The sequence below is a fragment of the Caretta caretta genome, chromosome 3 (genome assembly GCF_965140235.1).
Source record: "Caretta caretta isolate rCarCar2 chromosome 3, rCarCar1.hap1, whole genome shotgun sequence".
In the NCBI taxonomy this organism is placed as follows: domain Eukaryota; kingdom Metazoa; phylum Chordata; order Testudines; family Cheloniidae; genus Caretta; species Caretta caretta.
The window spans coordinates 51296527-51312257 of NC_134208.1; the positions used below are offsets into that span (position 1 = coordinate 51296527).

Here is a 15731-nt window from a genome sequence, read left to right on the forward strand (position 1 = left end):
TCTACAGATCCTTCTTCTGGAGTACAAAGAACTAGTTTTTCTTGTCTGTTTTACAAGTCTACCCAAGTGGATCACACCCATTTAATTTAAATTATTTAAATTGGAATAAAAACTGTGTACAGACTAGCCTCTATAGTTCTTCCTCCAACCCTTTTTCTGCTGAGTACTGTATGGAATTTGCTACATTCTTTTTAAAGATCTGAAAAAATATCTTTTATGAAATCACTGATGCATTAGGTCTAAGCTAATTTTCCTTTTGAACATCATCTTATGTGTTTCCGTAATTGTAAATGTGAAATGTTTAAAGAAAAAAAGTTTAACCAATTTCTGGCTTTGTTGTGGGGAAAACAATTCATGGCCTACAGAATTGTTTCCCTCTACAAAACCCATTAATGTTTTTCACAGTAATACCTCTTAAGGTCTGAAATAGCTGTAAAGTAATATGTATTCCCAGGAATAATGGGTTATAGATAAGAATGTATGGTGCTGGCATTAAGTATAGAATATATTCCCAAAGGTTATTCTGCGACTCTAGTTGTTTTAATTTGCTGCTTATTGATTTGTTGTTAGAAATCAACTTTTTTTTTTACAGCACTAGTTAATGTTTATCCTTCTTCCAGATATTATTTAAGAGAGTACTGAAAGGAGAGGTTACCCCTGATCATCTCATAAGAATGAGCCCAGAAGAGCTGGCTTCTAAAGAGCTAGCTGCTTGGAGACAAAGAGAAAACAGACACGTAAGATTTGTCAACTAGAGTTGTAGAGTGAGATGTGTAGAATGAGATCTTTCAACTTTATTTGGTTTTCAAGATACCTGTACACTTTCAGAAATTCAAAATACTTATTGAAAAAAATCCGATTGGATAGGACTTGACTTGGCTGAGGAGAGGAAGGAAGGGCGGAGACTGTACTCCCATCCACTAAACCCAGAGAAGTGAATGTAGTAACTATTACATTCAAAGGTGTATTTGAAAAGAAGAGTGAAGAGCTGGATTATGGGATCATTTGAGTCATTTTGTGGTGAGAAGGGTTTAAAGTAGGTGAACCAACTATTTGATACTGATTGGCAGTCCAAGAAGCCCACAGTCTCACCTAGTGAGAGTTGCAGACAGTTGCTGCTTTGAAAGGGAAGATGAGTTGGTAAGCAGGGTTCACTGAACTGTAGTGTCAGTGAAGTAAGGGAGTAGCTTCTGCATCCAAACCAGGAGTCGTATATTTTCCCCTTCCTGGTACAGATGCTTCTACTCCTCTCCTTCTGTTCTGTCTTAAGATTGATTTCTTCCTCTGCACCACTGTTCCCTCTAAGCATGTGCATGCGTGCACAGATCCTAAACCCCGCACACATGGCGAAACACTGCTCGTACAAAGATTTGCACAGAAGAAATTTTTTGCGCACACGGCCTGTCAAAAATTAGAGGGAACATTGCTCCTCACCCTCATACAGTAGCAAGATTCTGGAGTCACCCTCACAGTTATACAGATTTCCTCAAGAGGGGAGACACTTTTCATATCTGACAATCCTAGCCTAGCAGCTTGGGTGTCTGTTATTGATATCTGACACACAACTGATATCAGAGCAGTACCCTGCACCGACAAAAATGTAAGTAGAGGCTAAAAATCTGATTTCTCAGTTTTGAGAGAATGATCTAAAGTGAAATAATTTCTTCAAATTATAGGGAGTTTGATAGTTTAGTGTGAAAAGCATTGGTAATCTGAAAATAGACATCCACATTTAAGCCTCTTGCAGCTATATTACTCTGGCCATAGGTTGAAAATGAGATTACAGATGGTCATATTTTATTGGGAAGAAACCTAAGTTTCCTCTAAGTGGTGCGGCTGCCTATTAAACGCCACGCAGGTGCTCAGGGCTGCGGTGGGGAGCGATGCCCCTTCCTCGGGCCGCCCGCCCAGCCTCATGGCTCAGCATTCTACTTCACTTGTGCTGCAACCCAGTGGCCGCAGTGCTGCTCCTCTCCAGGCCCTCCCCACCCCGCTCCTTTCCGCCCCCTTCCCTGCTCCTCTCAGCCAGCTGCTTGGAAGGGGGGGAAGGTGAGAATGGAGCCCACAGCTGCTGTCTCTCCTCTGGGCCGCTGGTGAGGGCTCACCCAGGGAGCACAAAGCAGCAGACTGTCACTGGCGGCCTGGATTGCGGATGGACCTGTCCCGGCTTGGGAAGAGGTGCCCCTCCCCTGGCCCCAGCCCAGCCCCCCATGGACCTGCTGTGGATGGGGAAGAGGTGCCCCTCCCCCAGTCCCAGTCCAATCCCCCCAGACCTCCATATTGGTGCACATAACAGAATTAATTCTGCATGTGTGGGAAAAATTAGAGGGAACACTGCAAGACACATTATTTTTTTTTAATTTCCTAATTGAGTTTGAGGCTCTGTTTGTGTGGATACTACCTTGAAAATCTAATTGGATAAACAAAATTGTCTGCCATTGTTGGAATTACTCTTTATGCAAGGTTTTACCACTACCCAAATGTAACCATAAATTCCTTTATTAAATCCAAGACCAAATGATATTTATACAGTTGCTTTAAAAGTTACTAATTGTCTGAATAATAAACAATTTACTGCATCCAAACAGAAACAAAACGTAAACATTTGATCAAGTTACTAACCAAGACTAAGCCCAGGAGTGCTTAGACCTATGTTGGACAGCTCCAACTTAATCAGGCAGGTATTAGCAATGAACCTTCTAAGAGTTCATCCTTTTTTATCCTTTAACAAACAAATGATGTCATATTCTGTTGCTGACTTAGGTAAAGATCAGATTTTGGCCAATTTGCAGTCAGGATTAGTTCAACATGCACAATCTTATTAACTATCTTTAATAATTGGGGCCTCTACTTCCTTCTATCTTATCAGTTATCTTTCTGGTCCAGTTTTTCCAAATAAGCCATTTTTTTCCCAAGGCCTTCCTACGAGTTCTAACAAACTTGAACTATAAAACAACTGGGTCTAAATAAACTGTTACCACTCAAAGAGATCTTGGAGTCATTGTGGATAGTTCTCTGAAAATATGATCTAAGTGAAATAATTTTCACTCAATGTGCAGTGGCTGTCAAAAAACAAAACAAAACCTAACAATGTTGGGAATTATTAAGAAAGGGATACATAAAGAAGACCGAAAATATCATATTGTCTCTATATAAATCCATGGTGTGCTCACATCTTGAATACAGTATGCAGATGTGTTTGCTCCATCTAAAAAAGATATATTGGAATTAGAAAAGGTTCAGAAAAAGGCAACAAAAATGATTTAGGGTTATGGAACAGCTTCCATATGAGGAGAGATTAATAAGACTGGGACTTTTCAGCTTAGAAAAGAGATGACTAAGGGGGTGGATATGATAGAGGCATACAAAATCATGACTGGTGTGGAGAAAGTAAATAAGGAAGTGTTGTTATTTACTCCTTCTCATAACACAAGAAATAGGGGTCCCAAAATGAAATTAATAGGCAGCAGGTTTAAAACAAAGAAAAGTATTTCTTCATACGACGCACTGTCAACCTGTGGAACTCTTTGCCAGAGGATATTGTGAAGGCCAAGACTATAACAGCGTTTAAAAAAAAAAAAAAAAAAAACTAGCGAAGTTCATGGAGGATAGGTCCATCAATGGCTATTAGCGAGGATCGCCAGGGACGGTGTCCCTAGCCTCTGTTTGCCAGAAGCTGGGAATGGGCAGCAGGAGACAGATCACTTGATGATTACCTGTTCTGTTCATTCTCTCTGAAGCATCTGCCATTGCCTACAGTTGGAAGACAGGATACTGGGCTAGATGGACCCAATATGGTCATTCTTGAGTTCTTATGACCTACAGAACTATGTATTTTTTTCTTTTTAATTTAATGTAAGCCTTTATATCGTACAGCTAAGACTACAATTTAGTCATAGAGGTTGTGGGGCTCCTGGGCGGTAAGGAAATTCCCGGGTGGCAGCGGTGGCACCCCCAAGCTCCCTGCTGCAGCAGGTCCCCGGAGTTGCAGGTGATGGGGGTACCCTGCAATTTGCAGCCCCCACAGGCAGCAGGGGACCCCTGGAGCTGCAGGTGGCAGGTTTACCTTACAGCCCTCAGCTGCTGCAGGGGGCTCCTAGCCCCTGCACTGCTGCCCCCCTTCAGACGGTGTAGGGATCCGCAGATCCTTAGTTTGTCCAGAATATTTTTAGTAAAAGTCAGGGACAGGTCATGGGCAAAAAAGAAAAATTCACGGAAGTCGTGACCTTTCCCTGACTTTTACTAAAAATATCCTGGACAAAATCTTAGCCTTACCTACAGCTCCTGACAAATCTGAAGCAGTTGGAGTAACTTAAACTGCTGAATTCAGTATCACTACATTATTTTACACCAGCTGAAGATGTGGGTCCCCATAGTATTTGTTGTAAAGTTGTAAAACAGTTTTGCATGTATGTGAATCCAGATAAATTTGGTCCTCATGAGTTAAATCATTAGCTGGATAATTTGTACTGTTGCTTGCATTCTAGGCACTTGTGATATGGAATGCATCTTCTTGTAATTGTGGTAACTCCTCCTGATTCTCTGGCTGGTTGGTCATGAAACTCTGATGCCTATAGTCAGTCTTTCACGACAGGGTTCACAGCTGGCAGTGGATTTATCATGAATAGTCTGTGGAGAATGCTGAGAATTTAATCTTAATACAGAGAGCAAATGTTGTGTTGAACAGGCAGTTTTGTGAGCACAGGATTTTTGTAACTGATATATGCCACCTGAGTGAACCCGTAGTAAGGTTGGCAGGTACATAAGTTAAACAGTGTAAATTGACTTATACCCTTAGGTTAGTAGCGGTCTCAGATATAATCAAACTTTGATCACCTGACATCTCAATTTTTAAAATCTCTCTTCTTCACAGTAAACTGAATGATACTCAGGTTCCTGTGTTTGATTGTGACTGCAAAACCCATCCCCTGCTGTAGAATTGTGCACCAGAATCTAAGATTTCATTTTAAAAAAAGTTTCTGGTCTACATGATTGTGAAGAAAATGTGCCAGCTCAGAATTGGTGTAAGCCAATTAAGTGCTGTTTGGCTGAGTTTGCAGCCACAATGAAACCTTGGAGAAGTGTGAGCAGCCCTTGTTCTTCACAATGGGATGCTTACTCTGAAACTCAATGATGATTTAAATTTCAAGATTAAATATTTCAGTGTTTATTGTTTGTATTGTAGTAGTGCCTTGGAGTCCCAGTCATGGGCCGAGACCCAATTGTGCAAGGCACTGTACAAACAAAAAAAGTTCCCCACCCCAAAGAATTAATGTACTTATCTAAAATTACTTCCTGTGCCTCTCCAATAACCAGGGATACTGTACTGATATAATTTTCTGAGGCTGCCACAGAATTTCTGATCTGCTACACCGGAGGCCTTGCTGGAAAATTTAGACTTAACTTGTTCTGCCATACACCAGAGAAACTAGGGGCTTTTGTTATAGTAGCAAATTACCTGTGCTAACAAGCTGACAGGTGTTTTTGTAATTAGGAGTGGTACTGCCTCTATAAGGGTTGGTAAAGAAATAAGTAGATATAGTGAGAAAATGGAAATTTTATTACTTCTAGAAGTCCAAGCCACATTGTGCTAGGTACTGTGCAGATGTAACTGAAAACACCTTAATTGTAAAGCCCTCATGTGTAAAGCTTTTCAGTCTTGCCATTATAATTGCATTAAAAGTCTCATGCACTGGGCAAAAGAATTATCTTAGAGCAAATATAATGATTCATTCTCTTTAAAAATAGAGCTTATTGAGTTCTTTGACTCAATAGGAGGGGCAAGGCAAGTTATCCTATTCTTGAAATATGTTCCTGGTGGAGCAATAGTAGTTGTCTACCATATGGAATGTGTTTCAGAACATGCTGATGGTTCTCTCCTTTTTGACTCTGTGATGGAACCTGTTGCAAAATTCATCAAGTGATCCTTAACAGAATTGTTTGGCAGATAGATATTTGTTCTGTAGATAATATATGAAATCCGTTAACCAGATTGGGACTATGTGATTAAGAATGAAACAACAGAAAAATGCTACATCTCTTAGTTTGTCCTCTATCTATTTATATAGATAAACACACACATATACTCTGTGGAAAGGGGTAGCAAAATTTTCTTTACCTATTGAAAACTTAAAGTAGCATGTCCTGAAATGTGTGGAAAGGGACTTGCTTGTAATTTATTTTGATACATGGATATATGATAAGCAGTCATTGGCACGGCAGGTGAAGATTTGACACACTGTAGTGGGTATGTATTTCATGAAACTACTTGCCTTTCACAAAAGGGCCTTCCTTAAAATTACCTGTGAACTGGAATTCTTTGTCCTATTTCAGTATTTCAGATTCCAAGCATTCACTTCCATATCACTTCTAATGTAGTGTAAATATATTTAATATTACTGTTTTATAGACAATTGAAATGATTGAGAAAGAACAGAGGGAAGTCGAAAGGCGACCAATAACAAAAATTACTCATAAAGGAGAAATAGAAATTGAGAGTGATGCTCCAATAAAAGAACAAGAAGTAGCTATGGAAATTCAGGTAAATAAGTGGGACTTTATTTTAATTCTAAGGGAAGGCTGATTTTGTTTAAAAAAAAAAAGGGGGGGGGAGGGGGAAGCAATATTTAATTATTGTGCATAAATAATACAAATGGTTTATATATCATTTTATTTTTAAAAGTATAATAAAAATAAATAACTAAATTAAATTTTGTTCTTTATACACAGAGTTTTAGTAATGGTTCAACTCCTAAATTTTAAGGGCTTTTTGTTGTGTTCTTTATCTTATGATCTCTGGCAACAGTCAGGTTTTAAATTGTACCTTAATTTATTACTGTGGCGAAATCATGAAATTTGATATCCTCACTTTTCTTAAAGCTTTTGAAATGCTTGTGGTATGTGTGCACGTGTGTGGTGTTTGTTTGTTTTTTAAATAATAAACTGTAACCAAAGCAAACGTCTCACTTGAGAAGAAGAAAGTGTTGAAAGTTTCCAAGTGGTTGACTCTGAGGTAATTGAAATAATATTACAGTTAAAAATTTCTGATGGAGCATAAATGTTGTTGTTGTCTTCTATTAACGGAAATTGATTGCTTTACCTTTCATAGGAACCTACTATGGTAAAGCTGGTAGAAAAGACAGAAGAGATTGAAAAAGATAAAGAAGTAGATGAATCTTCATTTCCAGACACAACAAGTCAACACAAAAATCATCTCTTTGATCTTAACTGTAAAATCTGCATAGGTAATTATAGTAAAAGCATATTAAAATTAACACTTACCACATAAGTAATGCTTTCCAAGCATAGATCTTAAAAGTAAAAAAAAAAAACAAAAAACAGCTCCTATGCTGTTCATGGAGCACTGGTGTTAGCTACACCAGCATAGTTTGCTGATTCAGCAGACCTTGGTGTGTTGCTCATAAAGAAAGATCACAGGCTTGGCTTGGCAACGAAGGCTTGGCCAGGTTTATTGTCAGCAAAACACAATATTAGCACCCTGTCCAGCAGGTCACAGGGACACTTAACACGTGTGCTCTTGGCAAGGTAACGTTACAGTCAACCTAGTGTTGTCTGCTACACTGGTACAAAGCTGCTCCTCCTCCTATGACTTCTCCTTTTATACATTCATGCAAACAAATTATCTATTACGTTCCATATGTTACTAGTGACCATCCTTGTATTTGTACACTATAGTTTGAACAAAACATCCTCATCTATTATCCTGTCATTCCTCCTTATTTTATGAGGAGTCTGAGTGTTCCTGTACCATCCTTGCAGGTCAGGAATGTGCTTACTTGGTTAGCTGGTATTCTGTCAAGTCCTGCATTAATTCACCTCCTGACTTTGGTTAGTCATGGTCCAGCAAGGCCTACAGACAGTATGAAAGTTGATAGGGTGGCATGGTCAATGAAGGCGCTCCCATAGGAACTGTGCCTGTCTCATTGCTGCTGTAGCTTTCCTTTAGCTCATCCAGCTTCGATAGTGTTTGGAATCTATTCCATATTTTCAGATAAAGACCAATTCTTCATTAGTAGAAAATAATTTTTTTAATTCACTTTCTCAAGGTCGAATGGCACCACCTACTGATGACCTTTCTGCAAAAAATGTGAAAGTGTCTGTAGGAGTTGCACGTAAACAATCAGACAATGAAGCAGAAAACATAGCAGATGCACTTTCTGCAACGTCAAATATTTTAGCCTCAGAATTATTAGAAGATGATAAACAAGAATTGTCAAAGCCAGCATTCTCATCTATCCCAAGGTAACAATAAACTTCTTGTGATATCCGTATTAAAAAAAACCTTATGATTGTTCTGTCAAGCTAAGATTAATGTAAGTAATATGATAAGTAAAAACATGAAATATGATGAATTATAAATAGAGAATGCTGTGTGACTAGTGGGGTGCACTCACCTCTCACAAGCACCCCCTAGTCAAGTGTGGGGGGGCCTTTACTTTCTCTCCCTGTGGCCCTCCTTGGGCTTAAGTCTTTAATTAGTCCTGTAGTCAATGATCTCAGCTCTGGTATTGAGCCATACTGCAGGGCTTCCCCTGGGAGGCAATGTCCTCACCCTATCTGGGCGGTTCAGGCCCCAGCTCTTCAGCTGGGCCACTAAAGAGTTTCCAGTTTCCCTTTTGGGGTGCCTCAAAATCCAGGCCACTTCCCCCAGTGGCTAGTGGGAGTGGGGGAGGTCCAAGCTCAGGCACCCTGTAGATAGCAGCCATCTGCTGTGTCCCTTTAAGCTGTGCCACTGCTCTAATTCCCCGGGCCACTTCCCTGCAGCCCTGCACCTTCTGCACCGTTACTTCAGGGCTTTGTCCTGATGGAGTCTCAGCCACCAGTCCAGAGCTCTTTCTTGTTCTCCCTGGCTTCTGCCAGAACTGTCCTGTCCAAGGTCCTGTAGCTCCCTCAGGCAGCCACACACTATTCATGCCCATCCAGCTCCAGCAGGGAACTGCACTCACTCTGGCCCTGCAGCTCTTCTTATATGAGCCTGCTGGACCCTGATTGGCTGCTCCCTGCAGCCCCTTTCTGATTGTCCGTGTCCCACATAGCCACTCTAGGCAGCTTGGAGGACCCTGTCCACTGCCCTTCTCTGGGGTGGGGTGTGGCAGGGCCAGGAGGCCTCTAGCAGGGGGCCTCAGAGGGTCTGGTATACCCCGTCACAGTGATCAAACTGTCTAACTGCTTCTTTAAGTAACTGGCTTTTTGTACCTCTTCTAGTGTAAAGTGGCATTACTTTGACAGACCAATTGCAGTTATAAAATATTTCAAAATAATAGGAAAAATGCAATTTTCCAAAAGTGGTGTTTGTTTCTTTAAGAATTTTCAATTAAATCTCCCCCTCCAGCCGTCAAAGAATCTAAACTTCAGTTTGCCATATTCTTTATCATTGTTCATTAAATTGATCCACCGTACATTTTCTGATAATGGATGCGAAACGTGCCTATAAATGACATGGCAAAGTGTAAAGGTAAAGCTCTTTGTTAAAGATTGCATTGGTTTTGATATATAAAGCTAAATATGGCTTGGTTTCTACTTTTGATGTATAAAGCTAAATACGGGAATTCTAGCTGTCCTGGAGACAGTTCCTCCCCTCTCCTGCCCCCCGGCCCCCCATCATGTCTCTCTCTCTCCTGACAGTAATGATCAGCTGGGGACTCTCTTGTTGAAAGTCCCTAATTGAGAGGATCTGGGGGTGCCCATTGACCCTAGGATTCATATAAACCTCTCCTAATCAAATAAAGCCTAAGTGTGTTGATATTTTTGAGTGCATTCATTCAGGGCCTAATTTTCAGAAATGCTGATTCTCTGAAGCTCTAGTTGATGTTAAGGGGTTTTGAGGACGCTCAGCACCTTTGAAAATCAGGCCCTCAGGATTTTGTTTGATTGAGATTAGTTTGTGGGATTTGAGATTCTATTGTTTACAGATTTCTTCATAGTTAGCATTGTCTGATTAGTTTACTTTAACTTTATGTGGCTGTTTATAATTCATGCATTTGTTCATAGTTGAGGTTGTACATTTTTTGTAAGGCATGGACTATCTGTAAAACATGATATGCTCTTTTGTATAAATAAAACATTGCATAGGTTGCAGTGATTACAAACCTTAACTCCATCCTTACATTTTCTCATTGGAAAATAATGCATTGTACAGTTCACCAGTGCAGGGATGCCTAAAAGACATGTATGTTGATGTTGCTGAGGTTGGAATTAAGATTATGTTCTTGTGCAGTGGTGTGAATTGTGTTACTGTACATGTTGGGCATGCATAGAATTTAATGGGGGTGGAGTTGGTCAGCAAAAGTGATGAAAGTGATGTGTAGGTAGGAGAACTACGAGAGGACAGAGTCATGGAAGCTAAGGAAGGACAAGATTTCAAGAAAAAGAATATGGTCAGCTGCATCAAAAGTGGCTGACCAGGTCAAGGAGAATGAGGATGGAGTACTGGTTCTGAAATTTGGATATGAAGAGGTCATTAATAGACTTTGGTGAGAGTGGAAATCAAAGTATAGAGGATCTGGGATGAAATTGGAGGAGGAGAACTTCAGACCATGATTGTAATTAGCACATTCAGTGATCTTAGAGATAGAAGGGAGAGGGTACAGTAGTTAGAGAGACAAATGAGGTCAAGGGTGGGCTTTTTTTAAGATGGGAGAGACTGAAGCAGGTTAGCCTTATGAGGGAAAGGAGCCAGAGGAGAGTGACCGTTTAAGGAGAATAGAAGGGATGAGAGAGGTGGTGAGAGAGATCAGGAGATGGGTTGGTCATTGGGGCAAGTGGAGTGGTTAGAGGAGGAGAGCAAGGAAACTTGCAGCTAAGGAGTTGGTGGGTTATAAATGTGGAATTTGAAGTCACTGGGGATCAGTGTAGGAAATTGTGTGGAGAGAAGGTGAGAGCCAGGAGTTGAAATCAGAGTGGAAGGCTGAACAGGAGGATTTGGGCTGATAGGAATTGACAGCAACATGGAGAAGGAGAGGAGAGGAGTTAGTGCTCTTCAAAAGATGAGGCCATGAGAAGTGACAGGAGGGGGTGGCGTTGGAAGTGACAGGCCTGGGAGAGGAAAAGCTAAACGCCCCCACTACCGTCAGATTCAGGGAGGAAAATGTGAGACGATAGGCTTCTGTGAGAGAGGGCAGCTGCAAAGGTAGAGTCAGATGAAGGGATCAAGGTCTCTTTGAGCTAGAAGTGGAAGGGAGCAATATATTAATGATGGTTTTGATTGTGGATGGCTCTGATCTTTTTAAAGATGGAGCGGGCGCCCCAGAGAAAGTGAGAGAAGGGAGTGGGGAACAAAGGGGATGTGTGTGAGGTTAGGAATGGTGACATGAGAGGGGTGGGGCTGGTTGTGGGATGCGGAGGTGGTGGAAATAAAGAGAGGCTGGAAGTTGAGCAAATGTCATCAGAAATAAAGAGGAGGGTGTGGATGTGGGATCTTTGTGTGTGTTGGGGTGGAGATTGGGATGGAGAAGGAGAAGAGCAAGTAGAGCTGATGAAAACTGTAGAGGGGAGAGGATACCAGGATGGGGACATGGAGTCAGTGGAGAGAAGGGAGGGGGAAGGACAGATATTGTGATGCAGAAGAGGGGTGTGGTGATAACAGTGGGGAGTGGCAGATGGACAAGGTTTAAAAAAATAAGTTTGAAAAACCTGTGAAGGTACACTTGTAGCTCTCTCTGCAAAATATCTTTTCAATCTGGAGAAATTGAGTAGCCTTAGAAGAGAGACTGGCAAAATAATGTACTATGTTACCTGACAGCTCTTCATGTAATTTTTAGAAACTGTGCTGGAAGCTCAGATATCTGGCTGTCTGCCCCTTTCCCTTATGATCAACTACACAAGTCCCTCAACAAAATAACTAACCAAAAATGCAATACCCTGCAATAGACTTAATGACCCTTCTACCCCTATGATTCTAATGATGCTCCAGAACTTACTTCAATATAGTTACTTTTAGTGAGGTGGATTTCAAGTGTTGCACAAATTTTCCTGATCACATATATTTATAAGTCTAATCATTATTTTTTTTTAACCCCTGTTTTCTTTAGATCAGAGACACCTGGTACTGTTGAAAGTGAAACTCTATTTCTGGCTCGACTGAACTTCATCTGGAAAGGTTTTATCAATATGCCTTCTGTAGCAAAGTTTGTTATCAAGGCCTACCCAGTCTCTGGCTCTTTTGAGTATTTAACTGAGGTACTGTATGTTTGTTCAAATATTTATATTTACCATGAAGAATGAAAATTTAATCTATTTATTCATTTGCTTTGTCACTTATTTGGGATCAAATAAAGCGATCATAGTTGTACTGAGCTGAAAAGTGAAGTATGATCATTATGTTAAATACTGTACTAGCAGGTTGACTTAGATCAGCATTTATTTATTTAACAGTAAGTATACTTAAGCTTGCCTCAAAGGATCCCATGGTTTACCAAGATGTAAGCTTTTTTTGGAGTGTTTCAGGGCACTCCTCTCCTAGTTTGTGTTTCTTGAAATACGTTTCCAAATACAGGGGTAGTCATAAAACCAACCAAAGCAAGTGAACCCAAATAATGAGAGGATTGAGGAATCAACTAGACATGTTTGCTAACCATACATTTGTTTTTCCTTAAATTTTAAACTTATGTGAACTGTCTATTAAAATGATTGCCATACCAATCTGAGCAATAACACTTCCGGGGCTGCTCTTGAGAAGATTAAACTATCCTTACCTTGCATTGTTGCCCTTTCTTCTTCTCCATAACGTTCATCACTCTCTCTGTAGAGTGCAGGAGAGAGGCAAGACAAAACTGCAAAAAGAAAAGGAGTACTTGTGACACCTTAGAGACTAACAAATTTATTTGAGCATAAGCTTTCATGAGCTACAGCTCACTTCATCGGATGCATGCAGTGGAAAATACAGTGGGGAGATTTTATATACACAGAGAATATGAAACAATGGGTGTTACTATGCACACTGTAATGAGAGTGATCAGGTAAGGTGAGCTATTACCAGCAGGAGAGGAAAAAAGAAAAACAACCTTTTGTAGTGATGATCAAGGTGGGCCATTTCCAGCAGTTGACAAGAACATCTGAGGAAGAGTTTCGGGGGGGCGGGAATAAACATGGGGAAATAGTTTTACTTTGTGTAAGGACACAGTCTTTATTCAAGCCTCAATTAATGGTGTCCAGTTTGCAAATTAATTCCAATTCAGCAGTCTCTCATTGGATTCTGTTTTTGAAGTTTTTTTGTTGAAGAATTGTCACTTTTAGGTCTCTAATCAAGTGACCAGAGAGATTGAAGTGTTCTCCGACTGGTTTTTTGAATGTTATAATTCTTGATGTCTGATTTGTGTCCATTGGTGGGATGATCAACCTCAGCCCGGACCAGTCCACACAAAAGATCCACTTCCTGGACACTACAGTGCTAATAAGTGATGGTCACATAAACTCCACCCTATACCGGAAACCTACTGACCGCTATACTTACGTACATGCCTCCAGCTTTCTTCCAGACCACACCACACGATCACAATCTACAGCCAAGCTCTAAGATACAACCACATTTGTTCCAACCCCCAACCTGAAGCAAATACTCACCAGCAACCACACAACAAAAACACTAACCCAGGAACCTATCCTTGCAACAAAGCCCGTTGCCAACTGTGTGCACATATCTATTCAGGGGACATCATCATAGGGCCTAATCACATCAGCCACACTATCAGAGGCTCATTCACCTGCACATCTACCAATGTGATATATGCCATCATGTGCCAGCAATGCCCCTCTGCCATGTACATTGGTCAAACTGGACAGTCTCTACTTAAAAGAAAAAAAGGACACAAATCAGATGTCAAGAATTATAACATTCAAAAACCAGTCAGAGAACACTTCAATCTCTCTGGTCACTCGATTAGAGACCTAAAAAGTGGCAATTCTTCAACAAAAAAACTTCAAAAACAGACTCCAATGAGAGACTGCTGAATTGGAATTAATTTGCAAACTGGAGACCATTAATTGAGGCTTGAATAAAGACTGTGTCCTTACACAAAGTAAAACTATTTCCCCATGTTTATTCCGCCCCCCCGAAACTCTTCCTCAGATGTTCTTGTCAACTGCTGGAAATGGCCCACCTTGATCATCACTACAAAAGTTTGTTTTTCTTTTTTCCTCTCCTGCTGGTAATAGCTCATCTTACCTGATCACTCTCGTTACAGTGTGTATGGTAACACCCATTGTTTCATGTTCTCTGTGTAGATAAAATCTCCCCACTGTATTTTCCAGTGCATGCATCGGATGAAGTGACCTGTAGCTATTTGTACTGTGGTATTTGTTTTTATAATGTTAATCATGATATGCTGCATGTGTATAATATTTCACTGTAAAATTGATAACAGCTTTACAAGGTCAACAAATATTTTTGGTATGAATGTGGTAAAACAGATTTTCTTCACTGCTGGTTGCCTTCCCCACCACAGTGCTGAACTTTTGTATACAATATTATAAAAAGCTTACATTATATGTAAAACTGTGTGTGATTATATAATTAAGACTGTAGTACCAGCACATAGTACTGCTCCACATGCACTTAGTAGTAGCATGAAGAGTAAGCATTCAACTTTAACCTTAGCATTTCCTGACTTGAGTGTTTATTTTTGCAATCTTAATGTATGGGTTTTTGTGACTGTTTGCATTGGTGATAAATAGTGACATACATTAGATCTGCAACTATAATAAAACATTAATTACAGAATCCAATCTCCAGATGATGTAACTAACATCAATCCATGGTACAAGGTAGTCACTTGTCACTATAAACACAGATAAAAGTGTTATTTATCTGATAAGTAGGACTGTCAAGGGATTACAAAAATTGTAGAATTATGTACAAAAACTGCATTCAAAAAATAAAACAATGTAAAATTTTAGAGCCTGCAAGTTCACTCAGTCCTACTTCTTGTTCAGCCAATCGCTCAGACAAACAAGGTTGTTTACATTTTTAGGAGATAATGCTGCCTGCTTCTTGTTTACAATGTCACCTGAAACTGAGAACAGGCGTTCTCATGGCACTGTCGTAGCCAGCGTCGCAAGATATTTACGTGCCAGATGTGCTGAAGATTCATATGTCTCTTCATGCTTCAACCACCATTCCAGGGAACAGGCGTCCATGCTGATGACAGGCTCTGCTCAATAACAATCCAAAGCAGTGCGGACCGACGCATGTTCATTTTCATTGTCTGAGTCAGATGCCACCAGCAGAAGGTTGATTTTCTTTTTTGGTGGTTCAGGTTCTGTAGTTTCCGCATCGGAGTGTTGCTCTTGAGACTTCTGAAAGCATGCTCCACACTTTGTCCCCCTCATATTTTGAAAGGCACTTCAGATTCTTAAACCTTGAGTCGAGTGCTGTAGCTATCTTTAGAAATCTCACATTGGTACCTTCTTTGTGTTTTGTCAAATCTGTAGTGAAATTGTTCTTAGAATAAACATGTTCTGGGTCATCATTTGAGACCTCTTATAACATGCAATATATGGCAGAATGCGGGTAAAACAGCAGGGGACATACAATTCTTCCCCCAGGAGTTCAGCCACAAATTTAATGAATGCATTATTTTTTTAACGAGCGTCATCAGCATGGAAGCATGTCCTTTGGAATGGTGGCCGAATTATGAAGGGGCATACAAATGTTTAGCATATCTGGCATGTAAATACTTTGCAATGCTGGCTACAAAAGTGCCATGCAAATGCCT

The 15731-nt window shown here is 40.3% G+C and overlaps 1 protein-coding gene across 4 annotated transcripts in view; it reads left to right on the forward strand.

The window, feature by feature from the left end:
- PHF3 (PHD finger protein 3) overlaps window positions 1-15731 on the forward strand; it is a 77932-nt gene that overhangs the window by 51606 nt on the left and 10595 nt on the right. For all 4 annotated transcript variants that reach the window (XM_048845186.2, XM_048845187.2, XM_048845190.2 and 1 more), the window contains 5 exons: window positions 621-737; window positions 6410-6541; window positions 7109-7244; window positions 8067-8262; window positions 12051-12198. In XM_048845186.2, the coding sequence (XP_048701143.2) occupies window positions 621-737; window positions 6410-6541; window positions 7109-7244; window positions 8067-8262; window positions 12051-12198 (729 nt within the window). The remainder of the gene's footprint in view (window positions 1-620; window positions 738-6409; window positions 6542-7108; window positions 7245-8066; window positions 8263-12050; window positions 12199-15731) is intronic.